At 37.5% G+C, this 27,058-nt stretch overlaps 1 protein-coding gene across 2 annotated transcripts in view; it reads left to right on the top strand.

Moving 5' to 3' along the window:
- Nucleotides 1–15,645: 15,645 nt before the first annotated feature.
- PKD2 (polycystin 2, transient receptor potential cation channel) overlaps nt 15,646–27,058 on the top strand; it is a 53,418-nt gene continuing 42,005 nt past the window's right edge. Inside the window, exons 1-2 of one of the 2 annotated variants that reach the window (XM_036227724.1) lie at nt 15,646–16,308; nt 23,860–23,973. In XM_036227724.1, coding sequence (XP_036083617.1) covers nt 15,729–16,308; nt 23,860–23,973 — 694 coding nt within the window. In that variant the 5' untranslated portion in view covers nt 15,646–15,728. Of the gene's footprint in view, nt 16,309–16,333; nt 21,967–23,859; nt 23,974–27,058 lie in introns of those variants that run through there. The other variant, XM_036227725.1, reaches the window with a different exon arrangement.

The following is a 27,058-nucleotide window of genomic DNA, read 5'->3' as shown; positions in this document are numbered from 1 at the left end:
TGAGAGTTTGGTGGTGTCAGTTGCTTTTCTTATTTAGTTTCCCACAGTTGCCCAACAATTAACAGATATAATCATCTTAATGAATGTGCTGGACTTAGTAAAGAGCAATCTAGGAACTGCTGGATCAACTATATAGTTTCTGGCGGAGCTAAAGTTCCTAGCCAAGGAAACAGGAGTCCAGTGGGGGTGATATGCAACCAGAAATGACCCAACCATGCAGGACTGTGTAGGCTGCTTCCACCCAGTAGGAGCACATTTTTCTGATTTTCATAAAACTGACATAAAAGCTAATGAAAGCCAAGATGCAATCACAAATCACTTTTACTGTTTCTTATTAATTTGTTCAGTAAATTTATTGCTTTCCTATCCTTGGATGAAAGCTTGAGTAGGTCCCATAGTTTTCTGATTACTTATAGAAAATAACCAAATAGTCCTTTATATTGGGAAAAATTTTAACGCAATTTCAGGTATAATCGAAATTTTTAATTTCATTCAAAACTAAAAGTTCTAGAAACCTAGAGTGGGACGAGTGTTTTTATTTCCTTGTCTTACTCCTATGCTTTTTCTAAAACTAGAAATTCCACTTGAAATTTTTAAAATTTTCTATTAAACAATGTTTGAGACAAAAGAGAAAAAATGTAAAATGCAGAGTTTCTTTAAAAAGAATCATAATGAAAACACAAATTCTATTGAGTATAGTTAAATCAGTGATTACAGAAAATCCATAGCCTTAATTCTTGCAGCAACAAAAAAATAAAAGAATGAAAATAGATAAAATGAACTCCTATCATAAAAATTAGAAAAGAGCAGGAAAGTAAAGCAAAAGAAAGTATAAGAAAGGAAATAACAAAGTTAAAAGCAAAAAGAATGAGGTAAAGAACATAAAAATAGTAGAAATGCATAAATCAAAATGCTGGTTCTTTGTAAAAAAAAAAATATCAACAAAATAGATAAACTACTAGTGAACCCAATAAAGGAAGAAAGGTAGAAAATACAAATAAAAATAAAAACAAAAAGATAACACATGAAACAGAAAATTTTAAAAATTGAGAGAGACAACTTTGTACAATTCAATGTAAAATTGATGGAAAACCTAGCTGAATTAGGTTATTTTCTAGAAAAATGCAATTTACCAAAAGTGACTTCACTATAAATGGAGAGCATAAAAAGACAAATTTCTATAGAGGCAAGAGAAAATATTATCAAAGAACTATCTATAAAAACTAGACCCAAATGATTTTACAGGGGAACACTATCAATCCTTCAAAGTCCAGATAATCCCCACACTATATAAATCATAGCAGAGAAGGAAAACTCTCAGATGATCTTTATGAAACAAGTTAACTTTGACATTCAAACTTGCTAAGATTATAAACACATGCACACACACACGCATGCATACACAGACTATAAACCATTCTCACACATGACTAGCAATGGAAAAATCCTGAATAAAATGCCAGCAAACAGAATCTAAAATCAAGTTCAAAGAATGCATCATAATCAAGGTGCTGTGTTTGTGTGTGTGTGTGTGTGGGGGGGGTATTCTTCGACAATGATTCTTTAATACTAGTAAATTTATTTCCTATAATTCACCATATAGTTAGATCTAAAGAGAAAGATATTCTATGATTAGATCTACAGACTGTGTATTAGTCAGCTATTACTGTGAAAATAATGAGCAAAAAACACTCTTGATATCTCAGTGACTTACAACCTCAAATATTTTTTTTCTCGCTCACCTGTCTATGGGTCGGCAGGGGTGGTTGTGCTTCAGGCTGCAGGATGTATTCAGGTCTGCTCCATTTGTCTCTCTGTCTGGGATCAGCAGCCACCCAGGCCACCCTTCTGATGGTAGAGGCAAAACAAAAGAGGAGTTAGAAATATGAAGCTTTGGGCTCAGAACTGACCTACGGCCACATTCGATCAAATTCCATTGGTAAAAGTAAGTCTCCAGTCAAATTCCATATCGATATGCAGGTGAAATATTCTCCTCCCACAGTGAATCATGATAGAGGAAGGAAAAAAGAAAGAATTGTGAAGAAATAATAAAATGTAGCACCACCTTTGACAAATTTCAACAGTCATTCTTAAAGTTTATAAAAATAAAATGAAAATTAAAGGATATTTCCTTAATGAAGAAGTATTAAAGGCATTCTCACTACGATCAAGGACAAAGCAAATATATAAGTTAATAATCATAACTGTTTAGATGCATAAGAATTGAGAAAGAAATTATCTTTATGTAGATTATATAACACTACACCTAGAAAACAGAGCAGTACTAAAAATAATAACTAACAAGTTCTGTAAGGTAGCATGATGTAAAAGTTACCTAAAAACATATATACAAAAAATATGAACAGTGACCATTTAATAAATATAATAAATATAATGTCATTTAATATAGAAACAAAAAAAGATAAAATACATAACAGAAAATGTGTCAAAACTGAATTAGAAACTCTGTGAAACTCTCCTATGTTTTTCTCGTATAGCACAATTCAACACTGCAAAGATGCCAATTCTCTCAAGTACTATATAAATGTAATGTGATTCAAATTCAAATAAAAGTAAATTTTTTTCTAAGAGTGCTCCAAGCTACTTTTAAAGTTCATATAAAAAAAATAAACATATGATAATATGAAAGAAAATCCTGAAAAATATAAGCAATAAAGGAGGACTAGCCCTAACAAATATTATAGAGCATCTCTTAATAAAAATACTGTGGTACTGACAAATGAATAGAAAGAGTGGAAGAGAATAGTAAGTCCAGAAATAGACCCAAGTGCGTATGAGAATTGTTATATGACATCTGCGATCACTAGGGGAAAGATGGGCTTTTAAATAAATGATGCTGAGTGACTGGATATCTACTTGGAGAAAGACAAAATTGGAACCATATCTCATACCATACATCAAAATAATCTCTAAATTAACCAGATATGTTAATGTTTTATAAAATACTATAAAAAATCAGACAAATACATGAAGGAGTTAATCTGGATGTGGGGAAAGCTCTTCTGTGAGAAGACTCAACCCCATATCACCTACTGTAAACTAAATGTTTGTGTCCACTCAAAATTCATATGCTAAAACCCAACGCCCAATGTGAGGGTATTTGGAGATGGGGCATTTGGGAAGTGATTAGGTCATGAGGGAGGAGTCCTTGTGAATAGTGTCCTTATAAAAGAGATTCCTGGAGCTCTCTGGCTTCTTCTTCCTGGGAGGACACAGTAAGAAGATGGCCATCTGTGAACAAAAAGCAGGGCCCTCATCAGACAGCAAATCTACCAATGCCTTGATCTTGAACTTTCTAGCCTCCAGAACCACGAAAAGTTAATGTTTCTTGTTTATAAGGCACCCAGTCTTTTGGTTACTTGTGTTATAATAGCCCAAACTATAAGACTAGACACTACCAGCCTTGTGGTTATCATTAGTCAAGAGCAGCAGCCCCTTGTGCTCCCCATGTACTTGCTTCAGTTGGCACTTCATCACAACCAACTACAGGTAACAGCTTTAATTGTGTTGTCCCTGCGTGCCAAAGAATACAAGTATCCGATTTCCCACTGGCAATGGCTCAACATTGTGCTCAAATCCAAGGACATAACCAAGTTAATCCAGAAATTGTATTTGTGAATGGTGATACCATTCAAAGACACCTCCCTGCACTCTATCAATCAGCGTTCAGTTAGAAGACAGGAAAATTTAATATAAGAATTATTAACCTGAAACAGGAAGTTAACCAGAGGAGATAAAAGAGAACCTTAAAAATATACAGGACACAATAAGAAACAATTTGGAAAGAAAGCCTGTCTTTCTAAAGCTAAGATTCAAATTTCATTAGGGAGGGTGTGGCTGCAGCCCAGAGGAGGCCAGGGAAGTTAGCCGTGTTATCCCGTGTGGAGCTGTCTATAGCTTGTGGGCTGAAATTGGCAAACAAGTCATTTCCCACAGGAGTGCCAGTAGACTGAGGCTAGCAAGCAGGAAACCGTGGGTCATGACTGCTGAGCAGGAAACTGCCTGCCATGGTGCCAGCAGGAATAGCTGGACAGTGAGCACCACTGAGCGTTCTGCATGCAGCAGCACAGCCGCTGCTCCACAGGAGGAGCAAGAAAAGAGGACACACACCAGCACGCAAAGCCTGTTTCCTGCAGGATCCCTTCAGTGCCCTCTGCTGACAAACTTTGCTGCTTGCCACCTAGTTTGGGAAGCATGTTTACAGGGTCCAACTTCAATATCACAAAGTGGGACAGATGGCAATGGATTCTGAGCAGAACAGCAGTAAAGTGATATCCCTCACAGGCTCTGGGGAAAAGGCCGATTCCTGTTGGACAAAATGAGTGAAAAAATGAGCCTGGGAAATCTCTTCAATGATAGAAACACTCAGAAACAAAATAGAGTCATAACCAAGAGAACTAATAGCAAACTGAAGGTGACTTCTACTGGCCAAAACTGAATTTAAGAATAAAAAGAACAATAACAACAATGGATTATAACAAATTGAATTTTTAAAATTTAATTAGTATTTAGTGATACTATGAGAGCATAAAAGAAAGATCTTTATAGGGGAATGCTAGTTAATAATAAACGTAGAAGGAATGATAAAATTAGAGTCATTTTGCAACCCACAGTGTAATATCGATTCAGAAAATGATCACTAACGAATGTTAAAATCATTGCACAAAAGGTTATTGAGAATAGAATATTCGTCTGGTCTCAGATTATCATCCACAAATTACTAATTCTGAAGGAAGAAGATACCTGTAACAAGAGAGGCTTGGTAATCACCTTCTACACCCAGTAACCAAACTTAGCTTCATTAGTGGGAGTACTAGATATGTGCCTCCTAATGTGATGCAATAAGAAGAACGTAACACTGCTTATTAAATGGTTTTGTAAAAAATGTTTAACAGAATCAAATCACAAGAAAACAAACAAATCTAAAATTTGAGCTACCCTTTGATAAAACTAGCCTGAATTTTCCAAAAACTAGAGTTGCCAGATAAAATAGAGAACATTCAATTAAATTTGAATTTGCGGTGAACAACAAATCATCTTTTAGTATAAGCATGGGGCATATTATACTAAAATATGATTCATTGTTTATCTGATGTTGAAATTAACCGAGCATCTGTTTTTTCCCTAAATCTGTCAAGTCTACAAAAGAAGTTAATGTAATGAAAGAAAAAGAAGGAGTCGACAGCAGTAGATACTATTCTAGATTAAAAGCCTAAATTTAGGCATACCGAAGGGCAAAATAAACTTTGATTGGCTTCTGGACTGAAAAATAAACAAAACTATAGAAAGCATTTGTAGGACAATTATGGTAATTTAAATAAAATGGTATGTTACATGATATTGTGAAATTATTGTTAATTTTCTTAGGTGTAATCACTGCATTATGTTTATAAAAGTGAATATCCTTATTCTTAAGAGGTGTACAATTAAATATTTAGGAGTGCACTTGGAAAAACTCACCAAAGCAATCCTGAGAAAGATCAAAGCTGGAGGAATCACACTTCCTGATTTCGAACTATATTACAAAGCTATGGTGATCAAAACAGTATGGTACCAGCATAAAAACAGAACCATAAACCAATGGAACATAAGTGAAAGTCCAAAAGTAAATCTGCACATATATGGTCAACTAATCTTTGCGAAGAGCACCAAGAATACTCAATGGGGAAAAGATATTCTCTTCAAGCAATGATGTTGGGAAAACTGAACGTCCACACGCAAAAGAAGGAAGTTGGACCTTTATCTTATTATATACACAAATACAGTGCATTATATACTGGTGGGAGCTTAAATTAGCACAGCCTTTATGGAAAATATTATGGAGCTTCTCAAAAATTTAAAATAAAACTGCCATATGCTCCAATAATCCTACTTCTGGATATATATCCAAGGGAAATTAAATCAGTATTTCAAAGAGATATCTACACTGCCAAATTCATGGCAGCATATTAAAAATAGCCAAGATATGGAAGCAACCTAAGTTCAATGACACATAAGTGGATAAAGAAAATGTAGGAGATATTTGTGTGCGTATACACGAATGTATTTCAGTCACAAAAAAGGAAGAAAATTCTGCCCTTTGCAACAGCATGGATGAAACTGGAGGACATTGTGCTAAGTGAAACAAGCTAAAAACAGAATAAAAAATATTATATTATCTCACTTATATGTGTAATCTAAAAACATTCAAACTCATAGAAGCAGGGAGTAGAATGGTGGTTGCCAGGGCTTGGGGTGTGGGGAAAATGGGGAGATGTTGGTCGGGGGTATAAACTTTTAGTTATAAGATTAGTAAATTCTAGGAAATTTAATATGTAGCATGATAGTTACAGTCAATAATACTGTATTGTGCACTTGAAATTTGGTAAGAGAGTAGATCTTAAGTGTTCTTACCATATATACAAAGAAAGGTAACTAACTATGTGAGGTGATGGATGTGGTAACTTGATTGTGATAATCGTTTCACATTGTACATGTAATTAAAGCATCAAATTATACAACTTTAAAAAAATCACATCATACAACCTATACAATTTATGTTTGTATATTATACCATAATAAAGCTGAGAGAAAAAATAGATGAAGTTCCTCTATTCAAAAACAGATTCATGTAATGGTAAAAATAAATAAATAAATAAATAAATAAATAAATGAATAATAATAATAATAAATATTCCATCACCCTTTGTTCTTTTTGTTTCCCCTATATGCAGATTTAAAAAGTATTTTAAAAATCGTAGTTAAAAAAGTAGAATTAAAAAGCAAATAGCATGCAATGAAACAGTTTATTCTACAATAAAAATATAAATATTATGAACCATTAAGCACCAAATAAAAGAGCAATGAAATATAACAAAAACTCTTACAACCACAATAAATAATTGATGAAAACAAAATAGTAGGAGAACCTAGATGACTTTGGATATGGTGATGACCTTTTAGATATAACACCAAAGGTATGATCCATAAAAGAACTTGTAAACTGAGTTTCATTAAAATTAAAAAGTTCTGTTTTACAAAAATCTATTTTGATAGAAAGATAAAACAATCTACAGACCAAGGAGAAAATATTTTCAAAGACACATCTGATAAAAGACTTATCCAAAATATACAAGAAACCCTCTGAACTTAACAATAAGAAAATAAATGAAACACTATTTCAAAATTATTTTTTAAAAAACTTTCCTAAAATAAATAAAAAGTTGAATTTGCTGATTAGATTTATATATTATTTCCCAGAAAAAATAATTATGCAGAATGATCAACACGAAGTTGTATCCTGCAGAAGGATAATAAAAAAAAGTCACTGAGCAAGTAACTTCAGGGCAGAAAAACTGAGTCATCTGCTAGGGCTGAGAGAAATAAGAGGGGTTTAATCTGACCTCCTACTTCTCCACAGCAATATTTAATGACAGAGGAAGGTGAAGGAATTTTTCCAGAATCCTAAAAACAGGAAAAAAAAATTAAGCCAAAAAAGATAAGCCAAATGCCCAACCCATTTCTTTCAGGTTTATGGCAACAGAAAGCCATTCTCAGTTTTGTTCAGATTCTGGGAATCATGAGGTATTAATGAGTTCCTTAAAAAACAAACAAACAAACAAACAAACAATCTTTTAATAAAAAATCTATCCCAAAAGGACTCAATCAAAAGAAAACTCAGGAAAGGGGAATACATGTTTTAAAAGTATTAGTAATGAATACTAAATACATATACCTATATAAGATGAAATACTATATTTGCTATTTTAGAAAAAACAAAATTTTATGGACTTCAAAAATGTAAAAGTTATTAATTTAAAAAAGCGTTTGTTAGTAAAGAGTACACAATTGCTAATATCCTTATCTTTCAGAAGAGCTGAAGGTTACTAAAAAAAGTGATGATCAAAAAATGCTTTTCACTTAAAAAATTGACAGTTGATATTAAAATTAACATTTGTAAATGATTTCTAGATATTGTTCAGACAGAAACCCAACATAACTCATTAATGCTTTGTGACAAACTGATGAGTAGCCTTTTATGGATCAGAACAAGTATAGACTCTGACCAGAGTTATTATATAAAATTAAACCATTAAAATTTACAAATTTAAAATACTCTATGTGGCCAGTGAACAAGATAATGAGGGGTGCTACTGTAACCAAAGCAGGATGGTATCAGTAAAAGGTTAAGCACATAAATCAAGGGAATAAAACAGAGTATCCAGATATAAGCTCACAAACACATGGCAATTGATTTTCAACAATAGCGCAAAGATTTAACAGAGAAAAGATAGTCTTTTCAATTAATGGTGCTGGAACAATTGGATATCCATATACAAATAAAAGAAAGAAAGGAAAAAAAACCTCAATCCATACCTCATTCCCTATACAAAATTATCTCAATTGTATGCCTAAATGTAACACTTGAAATTATAAAACTTTTAAAAGAAAATATAGGAAAAAGTGTTCATGGTCTTGTGTGAAGCGAAAATTTCTTAAACATGATATCAAAAGCACAATCATCAAAAGAAAAAATTCATAAATTGGGCAGCATCAAAATTATTAACCTGCTATGGAAAAATGCTCAAGAGAATAAAAAGATTTTTATAGCAAGAATTTCAAAGTTGTAAATTAACAATATTAAAAAAGAAAAGTAGGGTTCAGCATCCTCCAAAGTCTCTAATCTCCTGATCCTATCAGAGTGGGAAGCCAAGCCCATCACCATATACGCCCTATTTGGCTTCTTTAGCTCAGACCAGATGGGCCAATCAAATGTTCATATGTATCTTACGCATATTACTAACACAACTTTTACAAGTCTGTATGATTCACATCTATTCAAAACTATTTCAATTGCAAGGGACAGAAGCCCTAATCTAGAAAAAATAAATCAAAAAAGAAATTCTTTGGCTTATGAAGTCCAAAGCTAGATTAGAGCAAGTTCGATTAGTGCAGGCTCAGGGGCTCAAATGATACTATCAGAACCCGTCTTTCCTCATCTCCTAGGACCGACCTAATACACAATGAATCACAATCCCTAGGAGTTAGACTCCACACTCTTAAAACAACAACAAACCCTTCCTAGATGGTGTGATAGATCACTTATTGGGTAATTGCTTTATCTGTGTATAGCTTGTCTTTGCAAGCTAATTACAAGCTTCTTACAGGCAAGAGCAATTTCTTGTGCACACTAGTCAGATCTAAGTTTGTGCTAAATGAATATTAAACAGGTATTCTGTAAAGTCTGATAGATTCGGAGATGCTGTAAGCCTTATTCATGTTGGCATTAGAAGGCATTGAAAAAAAATTTTGATGTCCTTTTGGAAAATCTGGGCTAGTGAAAGTCTAGTTGTATTAAAAGTTTTTGAACAATTACACTCAAATAGTATCCGTGAATAAATTTGAGTTGAAGAGAAAAAGCCTCACACAGTATTCACAAAGAGCTCTGTTTCTGGCCCTACATAACTCAAAATTCTTTTGAACTTGGATAAAGATACAAATGATAAATATCTTATCTGCATCTGACAAAACTAGGATATGACAAGTGATTAAAAAAAATGTATTTCACAATGTTCTTGAGTAGCTTGGCCACCCAAACATTATCCCTACTTCAATTTCTGTATTCTTCCAGTCTTCGCATTATGCGAATTTTTTTAATATTATATTGTTTGCTAAACTTCCCCCCTGAAAACATTACCACTAATTCAGTTTCAGTATTCTTCCAGTCTTCACATTATACTTTTTTTTTTTTTTTTTTTGGTATATGTATTGTTCACTCCATTTTTCCCTTGAGCATCAATGTTTTGGCTGCCAGCTTGTCTAGACTTAAATCCTTACAACTCCAAATCTAGTAGGAAGAAACCTTTCCTTTTCCAACAACTCAGAAAAAAAATTCTATCCTGGTTTCCATTGAACAAAACCAGATGCCATGTCTGTTCTTCAATACCATTCACAGGGCCAACAGGACATGCTCTGGTTGGCCAACCCTGAGTTCCACGCTCACCACTGGGAAGCTAATGGTGGTGTCAGCCACACCTGAGGCGCACATGGATTCAGAACACGGGAGGGTGGTTCCCCAATAAAATCTGAATACTGTTAGGATAACAAAGGGGACTGGCTATTGAACTGCTAAACAAATAAGCCAGGGTCTCTGCTCTCTAGGAACCCACATTCTACTCAAGTAGACAACTATGTTAACAGATATTTTCAATATGAGGTGGTAAATGTTGTGATAAAAGATTACAAGGTAGAAGGGCAAGTAAATTTAAGCCAGGGGCCAGGACCATGGCTAAGAAGTCCCAGAAGAGATGATGCCTGAGTCTAGGAAGATTCTTAAGTCTTTATACAATCTCATAAGTCTCTAGAAGAGGGCTTGGGAGTGATGTAAGGATATTTCCAAGCATCCTTGACTTATAAGACTTGATCCCCTTGAAGGCAGGAATCACATCTTATGTTTGCCTCCTTGGAACTCAACACGGTGCCTGGTGTCAGGTAGATACTCTATAAGTGTTAGGTGAATTTATTAATATTCCTTAATTATGTCTTCAACAAAACCTCTTTGGGAATTTGTAAGTTCAATATTTAATCTCATCGTTCAGAGAAGGAAACAGAGAAGTTAGTTTATCAGAGTCACAGTGCCAGCCAACAATGATGCCAAGGTAACCCTCACAGAGACAGGGACATATCCAACTCAAACTCCAGACATGAAGAAGAATACCACAAATTCTAGCTTTGCGTTATCAGAGCAGTAGAGTGAGAAATAAAGTAAAAGTTTTAGTATGGTTAAGAGTTCTTTTAAAGCCCAAAACACCAACTTTTCTTCTAATGATTTCAGATGTCAAGTGGTAATAATTTATTTTACAATGTCCTTGAATAAATAAGGGCTGGGGAAAAAATTGAAAGGGAAACATGTTTGTTTGGGTAGGTTGCTAAGCAACGCCACACATGCCAGAGACTTTTTTTGAAGGTGGAATCTGTAGAACTAACGGGTTCTTCAGTGTGTGTCTACATCATCAATTTACCCTGGAAAATAACAGCAAAACAAGAAAAACAGGCAGTTCTAATAATACAGAAGTCAGATGTGTAGAGAATACTAACTTTTAAATTAGACTAAATTGTTTTTAAAGTTGTGTTTTAAAATGGCTTTTCCAAGTGTCCTCTATGGCACTGAGACTAAGAGGTGGGGGTTTGTATGGCATGTCCCCAGAGGAACCTTCCAAACAGATGAAATAAAACCAAATAGCATCCAGGCTATGCTATCTACCCCTATAGATTACTGAAATTTGTAATATGGAAATAAGATTGCAGCAACCAGATGAAGAAAAATTCAAGTTTGTACATCTCACTTATCTAATAAGGAAAAACTTCACATGAAAAATATGGTTTTAAGATGAGTACTAAAGGAAGGCGTTCAGTGGGTACAGAGAGAAATTCACAGCCTCAAGTCCTGCTTGAGAAAAAGCCAGGCGTTCTGAATGAGGGAAAACGTGTCAGGGTAAAAGCACTAAAGAGAACATTAGCAAGCCACAAAGAATGAATAGGGTATGAGTGGGAAACATATTGAACGGCTAGTGGAGGGTTTATGAAGATTAAGATTGAATTAGTAGTGAAACTCCTGGAATGTGAGGTCAAAGATGCAATAGACCAAATAGTATCCAAGTTATAATCACAAATATTGCTGTAAATTTTTAAAATTACACTTCTTGCAATGATTTGTAATTAAAATTTTGAGTAAGCACATATCTAATTCTGAATTATGTATATGTGGACACATTTTCCATCAACCTGAATTCTTTTCAGGAGAAGGATATAGTCTTAGGGAAAATGTTTCAGATTTTTGCACTGTAAAAAAGGGCATATTATTAGTAATTACAGAATAAAGTCTGTATTTCTTAACATGCTGAGCCCTGCCATGATCTGACCCTGCCTACCTTCCCTTCCTAGGCCAGCCTGGGTAGTCTCTCTTCTCAAGCCCCTCTTGTGTCGAAAGCCTTCACTATCGACTTGATGCTAAATTATATACTGCTGTCTATTGTTATTTAGACTAAGTGTATGCATCACTCCAATGAGATTATAACTCCCTGAAGGATCTATCCAAATAGTACTTTGTTTAGTATGTTCTAAATAAAATAATAATATCATTTGCTATATAGTAAAAGCACAAAATTTAAACTCAATAGATAGTAATTGCATTAATTTGTTTATTATATTATTCCTTGATGGTATTTTCCCATTCAGTAGTCTCTTCCTTAGGTCTCTGGACTATAGACCTGCTAGGAAAAAATAGTAAGACAAGAAATGAACACACTAAGCAGTAATCCGCTGTATCGTAAACCTTGAACTGTGGAAAATCAAAACCTCTTTGGAGAAGATATCACAAAACTGAAAATAGCATTTTGAGCACTGACCCGTCATAGCTTCATGTGGGCTTAAGTTCTTCACTTAGGTCCTTGGAGCCCAGAGCAGTTGTGGTGTGTGACAGTTTTTTAAAGAGCTCTCTACATGAAGAATTCTCAGTCTTTGTCAAAGGTTTAGTTCTATGACTGAAAACGATGGCACCTGACTATATCCATTCATGGCCTCAACAAATCCTCAGGGAATGTAAGCTCTTTAGGGGCCGGGCTTCTCACCTGTTTCATTGATTGCACTCTGTCCTAGTGTTATGCCTGGAGCATAGTGGGTAATCAAGAAGTATTGTTATGAAACCCTCTGTGCTGAGCATGGACCCTCTATCCTCAAGAAGCTCACAGTTTGGTTGGGACAAAGACTTCCAATTACACAATTATAACGATGAAAATATTTATCATAATTAAGATATGAGTTAATAATAGCCAACATTTGAGCATTTACAATATGCCAGTGTTCTACGTGCCTTACCTGTATTAACTTTTTAATCCTCACAACAATCCTACAAGGTGGACATTCTAATTATTCTCATTTTATAGGTGTGAGAAAGAAGAGCGACTTGCCCAAGGTTACACAACTAGGAAGTGGCAGAGCAGAATCTGAGCCCAGGGTTTACAGTTAGCGCACTGTAAGCTCAAGCCAAAAAGTACTTCAACGCAAAGACTGCTGACATTTTTTCTAAGTCTGGGATTCCAGGTGATGGCATCACTGGTGATAATGCACTAGGAACGTATTTCATGAAAGCCCTTCTATTTGGGACACATCGGTGCTTCTCAAGCACACATTGCCCCAGAATTCTCTGAGAAGACCCAGAATTTCAGGCCTGAAATCCTGGAGATCGGGAATTAATCAGGTTGGAGTGGAATCGATATATTTTTTTAAATTAATTTATTTACATTTTATTTATTTCCCCCCTGCCTTGCTCTCTTCTGATAACCAGTAGTCTATTGTCCATGTCCATAAGTCTCTGTTTGTTTGTCCTATTCATTTGTTGCTTTTAGGGTTATACCCCACATATAAGTGGGAATCAATATTTTCAATAAGTGCTGCCAATGATGGAAATGATGCAAGTGATGGTCTCCTGATCGCAGTTTTAAAACACTGCACTAGATTTACTCTCCAGCAGAACCCTTCGGCTCAGATTCTGTGCTCTCTTTTCAGACCTGGCTCTCCTTCGGCCATGTGTTTTTTTCAGAATCCATTGCCCATGCCGTCTGATAGTGCTGTGCAAGGCCTCAGCATCTTTGGAGATTCCTCAGCTGACAGGCATCACAACCCTAACCCAGGACAGCTATTTCTGGTTTATTCGTCTGTCTCCTCTTGAGAACCGGAGCTGTGTCATATTCTGTTCAACATACCCAGCTCCTGATTCACTGCACAGGATATGAATTAATGGGTAGCATGAACTATGTCTGTGCTCCAGATCCACCAGTCCTGCCTTTGAGAAGCTCAGTTAAGTGAAAGATGGATAACTAAAAGGATAAACTGCAGGATCAGGTGATAGGTACCCATGATCACCTAAAAACAAGCAGCATGTTAAGAGCACACAGGGAAGCAACAAAGGATGCTGCACTTGGATGCACAAGAGGGGGAATCATGCTAGAAAAGTAGATGGGAAGCTGTCATGGGCTGAATCATGTTCCCATCAAGAATTCATATGTTCAAGTCCTAATCCCTAGTACCTCATAATAAAACCGCATTTGGTGATGGGGTTTTAAAAAGGTAATTAAGTTAAAATGAAGTCATTAGGATAGGACATGATCCAATATGACTGGTGTCCTTATATGAAGAGGAAATTAGGGCACCGACACTTGCAGAGAAAAGATAATGGAAAAACAATGGAAGAAAACTGCCATATACAAGACAGAGACTCCTCAGAAGAAGCCCACCCTGGCAACAACACCTTGATCTCAGATGTCTAGCCTCGAGAATTATGAGAAAATTAGTTTTGTTGTTTAACCACCTAGTCCATGCTTTTGTTATAGCAGCCCCAGCAGACAAATACAGGAGCAGATTATGAAAATTTACTAAGCCAAACTATAGCAATTAAATTTTATCCTTTAAGCTGTCACAAGCCCACAGAGGTGTCTAAGCATTAGTGTCCCATGAGCAACTTTGGTTCTGGAAAATAATTTAGAAACAGTGGAGTCCCTTAAGTGGAGAATGGAGGTGGAATTGACAGATTCCTTGTATTAATATGGAACAAAACATTACCATAAGGGCCCTGGATTAAGCCATTGACAAAAAGAATGAGAAAACAGAGGTCCTATCAAAGATATACTTCTAGGGCAAGAGTAACACGATTTGGGAAAGACTAGGAGTAGGATGAGAAGAGATGAGGACATCATGAGGAAGTGTAGCTTGGGAAGAGGGAGACAGCGATGCCTCAAAACTCAACTGGAATACAGGAGGTGAAGGAGGCTTAACAGAGGAGAGGGAAAGATAACTTTAGTTTGGAATAGGTTAACTTTGAGATGATTTCAGAGCATCGAGTTGGATGTGCTTGATGGAGTGAGAATAAAGTTCTGGACCTGGGGCCTGATGTAGACTTCTGTTACTCAGAGGCCAGTGCTGGCCCCTGCCAGAGGGAGGGATGGTGGGTGGGGAAGAGCTCACTCTGGGAGCGCCAGCGACCTGAGAGTCCCAAGGCTGAGTCCTTAGGGTCTCACAGCGCGTGGAGAGAGTAGCCAACCAAAGATTGAAGAAACCACCCCAAAAGTATCGGAACCAGGGAGAGCTGAGCCACCAAAAGCCAAGGAAGAAGTCAGCATGAGTAGTTTGTTGGTAGTTTACAAATGAAGGGAAGATTTCTTTGTCTTTGCTGCAGACCAACTCGGAATAGATCTCGCTAATTCACACCATCCCACAAAATACTTTTCTCTGTGTCTGCACCTTGGTAAATCGAGGCAGAAGTGGCTGGCGGTGTGCGGGGACCTAAGCAATACCTCAGGGTGGCGCTGGCAGTGACAGCTCCGAGAGCCCTTTCCCCGCAGGCAGGCGGGTCAGCGCCGCGGTCCCCGCCCGGGCCCTTTCACCCGAATGGAATGTGGGCGCGCGCGCCGGATCCGGCCGCGCTTGGAACGCGGGCCCGGGCGCCGCTCGCCGAGCGCGCCGGCCGCGGGGGCGGCTTCCTCCCGCCTGCCCCAGGAGCGCGCCGCGGCCGCTGGGCGAGGCGGGGGCGGGCCGAGGGGGCGGGCGAGGGACGCGGGACTGCCGGGCGGTCGGGGGCGGGGAGCAGCAGGCGGCGGGCCCCGGGAAGAAAAGAACATGGCTCCTGCGGCGGGCGGCGCGGGGCGGAGGCGCGCCGGGCGCCAGTGACCGCGATGGTCCACTCGAGCCGCGTGCAGCCGCAGCAGCCCGCGGACGCGCAGCCGGGCCCGGGCCGGCTGATGGCGGGCGGCGCGGCCGTGGCTGCCGGCCTCGCCCCGGGCGGCCTCCGCGAGCCGCGCGGCCTGGAGATGGAGATGGAGATGGAGCGCATCCGGCAGGCGGCCGCGCGCGACCCCCCGGCCGGGGCCTCGGCGTCGCCGTCTCCCCCGCACTCGTCGTGCTCGCGGCAGGCGTGGAGCCGCGACAACCCGGGCTTCGAGGCCGAGGAGGAGGAGGAGGAGGAGGAAGAAGTGGAAGGGGAGGAAGGGGGAATGGTGGTGGAGATGGACGTGGAGTGGCGCCCGGGCAGCCGGAGGTCGGCCGCCTCCTCGGCCGTGAGCCCCGCGGCCGGCCGGGCCCTGCGGGGCTACCACGGCGCCGGGCACCCAAGCGGGAGGCGGCGCGGGCGAGAGGACCAGGGCCCGCCGAGCGCCGGCCCGGCTGGCGGCGCGGACCCGTTGCATCGCCACCTCCCCCTGGACGGGCAGCCGCCGCGGGTGGCCTGGGCCGAGAGGCTGGTTCGCGGGCTGCGAGGTAAGAGCGAGACCCACACCGGCCGATGCTCACAGCAGAACCGCGGGCGCCGGCCAGAGCCATCGCCCGCTGCGGGCAGCTTTCCGCGGCTCCACCTCGCATCCCCCTTGCGTCCCCGCCTCCCTTGGAAGCGCATTCCCGACCTCTGCTAATTCCGCTCTATTTCCGGTACCCACCACCGAATTCCACTGCGCCCTTGTCGGTGCAGATTTATTGGATACCTCCTTCTTCTAGAAGAAGAAATGTCAGCGTATTTTTATTTCTGGAAATAAGTAAAAGCCGTATTAAAGTGAAAGGGTACATCTGGGGTTTTTATTATTAACATTATTGTAGGAGAAACAATGAATATTCTAGTACAACAAATGGTGGTCCCACTGTGTATTTGCCAATTTCACTAAATCAAAATGAAAATTCTGCATTAGTGTACATGGCCTTCCACAGGTTTTGAGCCCTCTTTAGCCCTCATCCTGTTCTCGAAAGGTAGCAGTACAGTCTTATCCAAGTTGTGGGAGGAGTGTCATTGGGTTGTCATTGATGTTGTTTTGGTGAATGTGTGGTTGGTTGTGGGAGGGGGTGCTGTTGAGAATACCGCGAATAGAATAAAATAGTATCTTTTGAAAACAGTTATTTGGCCATTTCTAATCCAGGCGTTTTCCTAAAACAGTTGTAAAGAAAGGTTACATTGTTTAAAAAACTTGGAAGTATGTTTTAAAATAAATTCATGTTCTTTGAAATTCCAACAAAACAGTGAAGTTACCAGATACCAGCTGTGTCAAATGTATCAGAGTTCAGTGCACCCAACTCTCCAAAAGGCAGGAAAGGAATTTTCAAATTTACCAGTGCCCATTAAGAGGACACAAATTTTCCGAGAGCAGATGGAGATCCTCTTTCTGCAAAGTCTTGTCAGAGGCATCCTTGGGAAAGAGTTGATTCGCTCTTAGCATCCAGATTATTTTAATTATTTTTATTATTTTAGTTTCCTTTTAAGTTTTCTTTCTCAATTCTTTTGGAAATGTTCTCTTTCCCATCCTGTCAGTTTTGAAACTCTTGTATAAACAAACAAACAAACAAACAAAAACTACTCAGGTGCTTTTCTAATGACATGATTACTACAAGGTAAGGCCTACACCCAAATCCCAGTTCTACTACCAAAAATTCCAGTTCAACCCAATTGGCTGTGCGACCTCAAGCAAATTTCTTAACCCCTCTGATCCCCAATATTTACATTTATTTTTAAAGAGAGAATTATAACACTTAGTTCTTGTCTTTGGAGAATTAAATGAAATGAGATATAAAATGTTTAACAACTTTCTCCCATGGCGTAAGTACTTCATAAATATAAATTAAGTCATAAATTCTAAAAGTGTACATTTTGGTACTTTTATATAATTGCTTATTGTTAGTTAATTTGATTCAGGGCATGGTGGTAAACAAAGATCATTTTAAAATGACCTGTGTGAGTATATTAGTAAAAACCCCTAATATCTTTTAAGGTTCAAAACTATTCAAACAAATTATATGCTGTTGACCCCTGAATAACCAGGAGGTTAGGGGCACTGACCTTGAATAACTCTAGTTAGCCCTCTGTGTATGTAGGTTCCCAGCTGCAGAGTTGACCCTTGAAAAACAGGGGTTTGAACTGGCACCTGTCGATTGAAAAAAATACCCATATAAGTAGACCTGTGCAGTTCAAACCCATATTGTTCAAGGGTCATCTGTATTCTTTTACATTGTTTTAAATGTACTTTTTAAAATACTAAGAAAAGTTTCTTACAAATTAGGAAGTAATAGTACCTCATGATCCTTTTAACTCAGTTTAAGCATTTGAAAACACATTTAGTCTTCTTTGAATAAACTCAATAATGGAGAATAATGAAAGGAAATATATAATATATATTTATATGAGTGTATATACAAGTTTATTTTAAATAAAATTTTCCAAAAATTCACGATGAATAAGCTCACATTTAAACGTCAAGTCATACCTTATCAATGGTCTAATTAGTAGAACAGACTCAGGAAAATCCTAAGTACAGAAAATTTTAGAATAAATTTTACTTTCTTTAATGAAGAAATATAATTGACATTCTTGTCACTTATTCAATAAGTAACATTTGTTAAATACTTAGCACCTACCATGAAAATAATACTGTGCTAGGTGCTACAAAAAGAAAATAGCACATCACCATTTTCCTGTAGACAGAAACCCAGAAAAGTGAAATAAGTAACCATGAATGAGTTGTGATGTTTTTTCCTCTTGGAATACCAATGACAAAAATGTTATGTGTGTTATGTTAGTAGTGCCCTAGGATCAGAACAGAAAGTAGGTTGCAATTTCTAAAGGTAGGAGAGATTACTTAAATTTGGAGTGGTCAGGAGCTTCCCTGACAGTCTCCTGTCTTTGTGACTTCATATAACTCATTCACACTTCCTGGGCCTCAGGTTCCCATTTATAAAATGGAAACGTTGAACCTCCCAGGTCCATTCTAGCTTCGACATGCTCTTCTGTTACTGTTTAATGACATGAACTCAAGATGAACAACAAATGGTCAGTTTTGCTCTTTGAACACTAGATCTGTCCTCTTAGCAGAAGACAGTAAAGAGGAAATGTTTGAGGCCTGGTGGTGGGAAGTGTTGTGTCTAACCAAGTAATTAAGTAGTAATCCGTGACTATTAGGAAGTGGTTCAAAGTTTTTGAGCAGAAGCAGAACATGCTGAAAGGGAATATGAGTCAGGCAGTGTGCTGTGCAGGAGAGCTTGCAGAGGGAAACTTGGAGGCAGGAGGACCAGGTAGGAGGCAGCCAGCGAAGACACGATGAAGGTCTGGACCAAAGAAAGTGAAGGGGGTGCTGAAAGATTTAAAGACTGCCCTACCCTTAAAGGTTTCCTCAATAACCACTTTTACTTTTTTCATAGCAAACTCTTTTTTAGTGAAAAGATAAAATTAGGCACAATACATGAGTTATCACTTTTTCTGCATTTCGAAAGTTGAATGTGTTTTCCGGATATATCAACTTGTTAAAGTCATTTTCTATTTTTTTATACATATAAGCTTGTTTTTTTTTTTTTCTTATAGAAATCATAAAGTATTAGCTGTATTGTTCAGGGTGGGCTAAGCTGCTATAACAAATAGATACCTTCTTTCCCATTCACTATGGTGTTTCATCACTGTCCAGAACCTTTTCATCATCCCTAACAGAAACTCTACCCAGTAAGCAATAACTCCCCATTCCCTCTCCTCTACTGCCCCTGGTTACCTCTATTTCACTTTCTGTCTATAAATTTCCCTGCTCTAAGTACCTCGAGTATTAATGGAATCATATAGTATTTGTCCTTTCCTGTCTGGATTATTTCACCTGGCATAATGTTTTCAAGGTTTATCGATTTTGTAGCATGTATCCAAACTTCATTCCTTTTGATAAATGTATAATATTCCATTGTGTGTGTGTGTGTGTGTGTGTGTGTGTGTGTGTGTGTATTTTGTTTATCCATTCATCAGGTGATCAACACTTTGGTTGTTTTTGCCTTTTAGGTTTCCCTTTGTTTTAGTCTAAACCTCATGCCATCTCTTTTCCTTTTTTATTTGCACTATAATTTTGGACAAATGAGATTTTGTGTTTTCATTGCTGGGGGGCAGTTTAAGGGAAGGTTGCTACTCAGGGGGTTGCGATAGGTTATGCAAGTAACAATCTGTGTAGTCAACAAACATATATGGACTGTCTCCTTTGTGGTAGGTACTAGGGATACAAGTTCTCTACTCTCAAGGAGCTCGGTTTAGTAGGGAAAACAGAAATATAAGTAAATAATTTCAATGTCAGGTCCCAGATATGGGAGGGACCCAAAGAGGAGAGGACCGGCTCTACCTGGGAGAAGCCAGAAAAAGTGAAACGAGGTACGTTTTGAAGGATGAGGGTGGGGATGGTCAGAGGAGGAAAAAATAACAAGTTAAGATGGAGCTAGTAGCTCATTGATACCTTATTCCGCAGACAGAGCCAGTGGGAGCTTCAGACGGGGCCAATATGATCACATGTCAATCTGAAGATGATTCTATCCAGAATGTAGAGAATGAGGTGAGGGAGATAGCACTGGTTGCTAAGAGAATTAGGTCAGGAGAGGTCTGACTGAGAAAGAGGAGTGATAAAGGATGCGATAAGGGCACGCCAGCTGCGATAGAAGGGAGCTACATTGAAGAAACAGAAATCATCAGAATTGTAGACCGACTCCCTGTGCAGGTTAAGAAAAGTGCCTATTCTAGGATGAAACCCATGTTTCTGGCTTGGTACCATTAATCCAAACAGGGTAAATAGGTTTCTAGAGAAAAAAAAAAAGAATCATCTCAGTTTTAGGTATGTGAGTATGAGTTGTCTGTGGAATATGCAGGTGGAACTGGTGATTGGCTGTGGCATATACTTATCTGCACCTCAGGAGAGACCTAAGAATTCAAGATTCAGGAGTCAATGTCATATAAGGTAACAACTTACTATACTACAGAAAATAGACCAATAGGAGCAAAAAGTCACTTCCTTTCTAAAGTTATCTCTGCAATTTAAATGAATATTAGGAAAAATAATATTTATCTTTCTAAACAAGCCCCACATGTGTCTGAGCACAAAAACAAGATTCTTCTATGATATAAATGCAATGAGCATTTGGTCAGGTAATTCACAATGAATTCAAAGTCCACATGGATTTAGGTCTTTATGCCATTCTGACATAAAGTAGGACATTTTGAAGATTTGGAGCTGTTTTTGAAGCTATAGATAGGTCTCTTCCAAACACTGTATGTGCTTTACACATAATATTTCTAATTCCCAGAGCAACCCTATAAACAGGTACTCTTCTTATTTTTAGATGAGGAAATGTAGACTCAAGGAGTTAGGGAAGGTCTCATACCCCATAAGTGGCTGAGCTCTCATTTGAATACAAATTCTGACTCCAGATTTCCACATTACATCTTGTCATGATCAATAAGTCTTAGATGGTTAGTGTATTTCAAATGGGGGTAGAGTTAATGTGACTCAAAAGATCCACACTGAATCTTTAAACAATGGGACAAATATTTATGGATGAAATGATATGATAGCTGGGATTAGTTTCAAAATAATTGGGAGGAATGGGTTTAGATGAATCAGTGTTGGTATGGAGTTGATAATTGTTGAAGCTGGGTGAGAGATACAGGAATTAGTTATGTTCTCTCTGTGATTTTTAAAAATATATTGTAAAATAAAAAGGTTTTGGAAACATTTGGATAAAATAGTTGCAAAGATGGCATTTTTTCAGTCATTTATGTTTGGGCCATCATTTGTGTTTTGCGTTATCTATCTCAGAGTTCTCCTATATTTGTATTAATAAGTAATACCATGCAGGGGAACAGACATAGTTTAGATGATGTCTTCCAACTTTGGGCTGTGGAATTAACTAGGCACCTTCTTAAACATGAAGGAAGTAGTTAGTATGTTGTTTGGTGTCCCCTCCTATCACGTTCTCCCTAACAGCTGCAGACACCTGTGTTCTGAACGTGAGTTCCTGGAATGCTGGGAAGATTCTCCCCCCACAAAATAGTGGGAAAAGACAGTTGATTTTGAAGAATGCTGCCATTTTGGACATGAACTCTATCCTTAACCATTCTTATTCTCTCAGTTCTGCTAAATATGGGAAGTAAGTAACTACGGGACTGCTTTTTTTTTTTTTTTTTTCCTATTTATGGATGCAACCATTTCTCACCCATTAGAATCTACAGAGGTCCCTATACCCTGAGACAGACCCAGCATACACACCCAGTGGGGAAACTGGATGAAATTTTTAAAGCAATACGTATTTGAGGAGATAGAGTAATTTAGAAAAAGTATATACTTGAAAGTACATTATAGAAGTATAAATCAAGGTGCTTGTTTCTTTTCATTTGAAATGTTTCTTTTGAGAGCTAGAATTAAATGCTATAGACCACTGCAAGTTGAGTGTGAATAAAATTTGAAAGGAGTTTGGTTTTTCTGTTTATAGGTCAAGCAGTGCCATTTGTAAATATTAAGAACCATGACTATTCCACAGTGCATAATTGTTTGTAAACCATGGGAAAGAATGAAATCACTAAGTCAGGCAAGGCAACAATCTTTCCTGACAGTAAAGAGAATAGCAATCTCTACTTACATTTATATTTTAGACCTGGCCTCCAAAAGAAATATACTCAAAGAAATGGTGTGGTTGTGTCCAGGGCTACTGAGCCTAATATTTGGCTGCCTCTGTGTTATTCTGAGTTGTAATTTTCCATGTCATCTAAATTTGTAATAATTCTTTAATATGACAGAGTTTCAGCGAACAAACATTCTGCTTGCTGCATTTCTTCTGAGTGAGTAATTCCCTGACAACTACCAGATCTTGGCAGAAGCAAACCTGGTCATAAGTTATGCTCCACTTTCAGTGTGGTGAAATCTATGATGCGTAACACAGATGCTAATTTGAACTCAGATGCTAATTTTCCTAAAGGAAATTTGGAGAAAAAAGAAAAGGAAATGAAATGCCCAAATTTAGCAGTAGAACTAATGTATTATTCATAAGACTTGAGAATACATAAACACTAGTGATGAAGTCATCGCTTCATATTAAAATACCACATACCATTTTCCCCTGTTCTCTGTGTGGGATTGATTGTGATTAAGTGGCTCTGTGAGTTTCGGTGATTGAAGGGATTAAAGTCTGTGGAATAAGAGTGAGGCAACATGCAGCGGCCAGGTTGGCTACCATTAACAGCCGACCTAATCCGACTGAAAGGATTGAGAAGTTTGTCTTTTTTGGAAAACATTAAGGCTTTTTCCAAGTAACCAGCAATGTGACTTTACCACACTGTTCATTAATGGGGGTTGGACAGCCACCATGTCTGTCTGCGAGTCCAAGACTGTGGTAACTCTCTCCAGCAAGCTCGTGGAGGGTTATGTCATCTTTGCTCAGCTGGCCCAACACTTTTTCCATCTGCGAAAATGTAGAACATGGTTGCTGATTTTAGTCTTTCTCCAAAGAGAGAAGTCAGATAAGTTGTTGCATTTAAGTAAAAGCTTATATGTTAATTGGCACTTTAAAAAAATCTGTTAAGCTAAGCATTTTTAGTATAGTCAGTCAGCACTGAGTTTCTTAAAGGACAAAGATGGGCACAGAGGAGAGATTTTACGCTTGATAGATGTTTTCGTAGGGAAATGGTATTCCAACTAGGATGTCTTTTTGTCAGGGGTGACCTAAAAGGTATCACTTGCGATGTAGTTTCCTCATGTACTAAATTTAGTGATAAGAATAGTACCAGGTTGTGTCCTCTCCCATATAAGAGCTGATGTGTATGCACAATTATTTAACCTTCTCTTTTAGGCTGCTTTCATTTCCTGTTCTTTTTCTAAATTTTTACTAAATACTCCTGCTAAAACAATTTTCCAATTATATTCAGAGTGTGCTAAAAAAATATAGGAGAAGCTCCCTTAGAGGTTATGCTTTTTATTTATGTGTTTTCCCCTTTCCATTCATAAGATTTTAAAAAATAAAATGACATGTTTTATTATTATTTTGAAGGTCTCTGGGGAACAAGACTCATGGAGGAAAGCAACACTAATCGAGAGAAATACCTTAAAAGTGTTTTACGGGAACTGGCTACATACCTCCTTTTTCTCATAGTCTTGTGCATCTGTAAGTAGACTATTTCCTTCCACTTAAGGAAAAGTTTTAAAAATATTTGCCCTGTCAAAATAATAATTAAAAAGAGTTATATATTGCACTAGAAGAGTTAATTCATAAGTTCTCTGTTTTCAATTACAATTCAGTATTGTCCGATTGGCCAGTTCATTGTCATTTGTGATCATTTCACTTTAAGATGCTTGTACCATAGCAACCTGCCATACACTAAGCAACTAAGTAAAAGTTTTTGCATTAGATATTGTAACAATAATTACAGTGTCACTATTATTATGACAACTAATATAAAGTGTATGTAAGAATTATTTTCAGCAAAATGACTTTCCAAGTATAAATTTCAGGAAATACAAATAATGTCACCTAATATTGCTTTTATGAATGGGTGGGTGGGTGGATGGATGGATGGATAGATAGATAGATAGATAGATAGATTTAAAAATCCCCTTGTTTTAGATTTGGGTGTGTTGTGTGGATGCCTTCATTCTTTAGTATTTACCGGATTTTTACTCTACAGGAAACTTACTGCAGACTCATCTCTTTCTTCTTCTCTTCTTTCCACAGTCCTTGCATCCTTTGGATAGGGAAGGCTTAGCCAGAAATGAGTCTTAGAAACTGTTTGCCTCAAAGTCCAGAAAGTCACAGGCAATTGATTTATCTTCTGAATCAAAGGATGGTGGAGTTCTTTTGTGTTCCCTCTAAAGCCTTTTCTGCAAATAGACAAGAAAGGAGATTTATAACTACCAGGACCTCTTACCATAGTTCTCTGGGAAAGGAGATCATTCTTATAGTTTATACTTAGAAATGCTTAAAAATTCTCGCCAACCTTGGAAAGAGTCCCCTTTCTTTGATTATGAAGAGAATTAAAATTTAATCAATACTTTAATAATGCTTTCTTACTACATAAAATAGGCCACCTTAAATTTACTTAACTAAGTGCTAAAAGCTTCCTTAAAAATAATTTTTATTTACTAATTTATAAAAAATAAAAAAAATTTGTTAGTTGAACATAAACGATTAAAGTAACATTTAAGTTTTAATATTTATCATTTTAAGAACTTGAATATTGATTTACTTCATATCTCCACACTGGTTTTTACTAATACTAGGAAGCTCTTAATGAGCTTTAGCAGGATGTGACTTTTTACATTTTCTGAGACTGTGATTATCCTGGTGAGAACTTAAAGATAAAAAAGTTTTTTAAGTTCAAAGGTATATCTGTATGCACAACATCCATATTCTTGGTTTTTTTCTTACTAATTTTCTGAAATTTTCTGTTATTTGTTTAGGAAGGAACATCTCACTACTCTTAAAAACATGTTATCTAAGAGAAATGCTGAACAGCTAGAAATGATCTGTTCATTACATTAAAAGTTACAAAGCAAGAGGTATGATATGTTTAACTTTTATGTTCTAAGCTCTAAGCTAGAGCTTAGAATACCTAAGTTGAGTTTGCTCCCATCATAGAAAGGGTACTTAAATATTAAACTACAGTGGCCTTAAATATTAGCAAGTTTATTAAAATTATAATTGAATTTTTTCAAGCATAACCATGTTTGCATGCATACATACATACAGACATACATACATACATGTTTATTATGCAAAATATAAGTACCCCTCTAAGTAAGTTTAGAATTTTAGTGGTCCCCAAAACTGCCTGAACATCAGAATCACCAAGGTAATATCTTTTTAAAATTACAGTTTCCCCAGATGTACTAAATCAGAACCTTCCATATATGGCCCAGGAAAGTGGGTTTTCAGATGCACTGACAAGTTTTGGAACTAGGCCAGATGAATAAACGGAATAGCTGGAGTTTTGGGAGACATACCTTGTCATATAACTGATTGGATTTTCTTGTTTATTTTAGAATTTTTATGCTTTTTATTCTTTTTCACACTAATTACATTTTTTCCTTATATCTGTAGCTACATATTTTACATAGCAAAGATTTGTTTTCATAGTATTGTAGAATCTCTGTTTAAGAAGGGATCTTAGTGGAAGTGTATTCAAACCTCCACTGCATGCTACAATTTCTCCTGCAAAATCTTTCTCAAATGGTCAGTCATCCTGCCTCAGATTGAGCAAGAGTTCCAGGTTAAGGGACTTACTTCTTTTGAAGTAGTTCATTACTTTTTTCTATGGCTATGTCAGATAGTTATTCCTTATATGAAACCAAGGTCTAGTCCAGTCTAGCTTCCTCTCTTAGTTCTACCCTCCACATCCACCTATACTGAGTATCTTTTCCACATCTCTTCTCCAATTTTGCCCATCAGAAGTTTGGAAACAGACATCCAATCTCTGATAAGTCTTCTCTAGGTTAAACCTTTCAGTTCCTTTAACTGTTGATCATGTAATTGGAAACATGAACCCACATCATACAAACTCCCTCCCACACATGTTCTGTTTATCAGTCTCCTTGAAAGCACTACAGGAGCCTCACCATGAAAGAGTGGAAAGTGGGGCCATGAGCATCCTCATCCAGATACTGTACTGTGGTTCATGCATCCTCTCGTCACCTGATTCTTCATATAATTCATATGATTCCTTAGTCTCCTCACCAAAAACGGTAAAACACTGTGTCCCGCAGCTAGTATTCGCGCTCCTTTTCTTGGGTAAAAAAGTGGAAGACTTCCCAGTTAGCTCTGTTAAATTTCATCTCGTTAGAATCTACTATACTCCTCATTCCAATCTGCTAAAATTATCTTGGAGCCATTCATCTTACAGATCAACTTCACAGTATCAGCAGAATTAATTATATAAATCAAAAGAGATTGGTCCAAGAATATTGGTCCATTAATCAAAGCTCTTTGGGTGGAATTCACTGAATTATTTTATCATCTATCTCAGACTCTTCATGAAACAGGTAAATAAGAAAGACTTTTTCAAATGCCTGTCTGAATAAACTCCACCACTTCTCTAATCTATCAGTTGTTGAACAAATTAAAAAGGAAGTGAGGATAAGCCAGTGTGATTTACTCCTAGCAAAGCCTTACTGACTCCTAATGATTGAGTCCTTTCCCTGTTGCTCAGAAATCATCTTTTTAATTACTAGTTTTAAAATCTTGCCAGCAATATCAA

The sequence above is a fragment of the Rousettus aegyptiacus genome, unplaced genomic scaffold (genome assembly GCF_014176215.1).
Source record: "Rousettus aegyptiacus isolate mRouAeg1 unplaced genomic scaffold, mRouAeg1.p scaffold_m13_p_10, whole genome shotgun sequence".
In the NCBI taxonomy this organism is placed as follows: Eukaryota; Metazoa; Chordata; class Mammalia; order Chiroptera; family Pteropodidae; genus Rousettus; species Rousettus aegyptiacus.
This window is presented reverse-complemented; position numbering and strand designations above follow the sequence as displayed.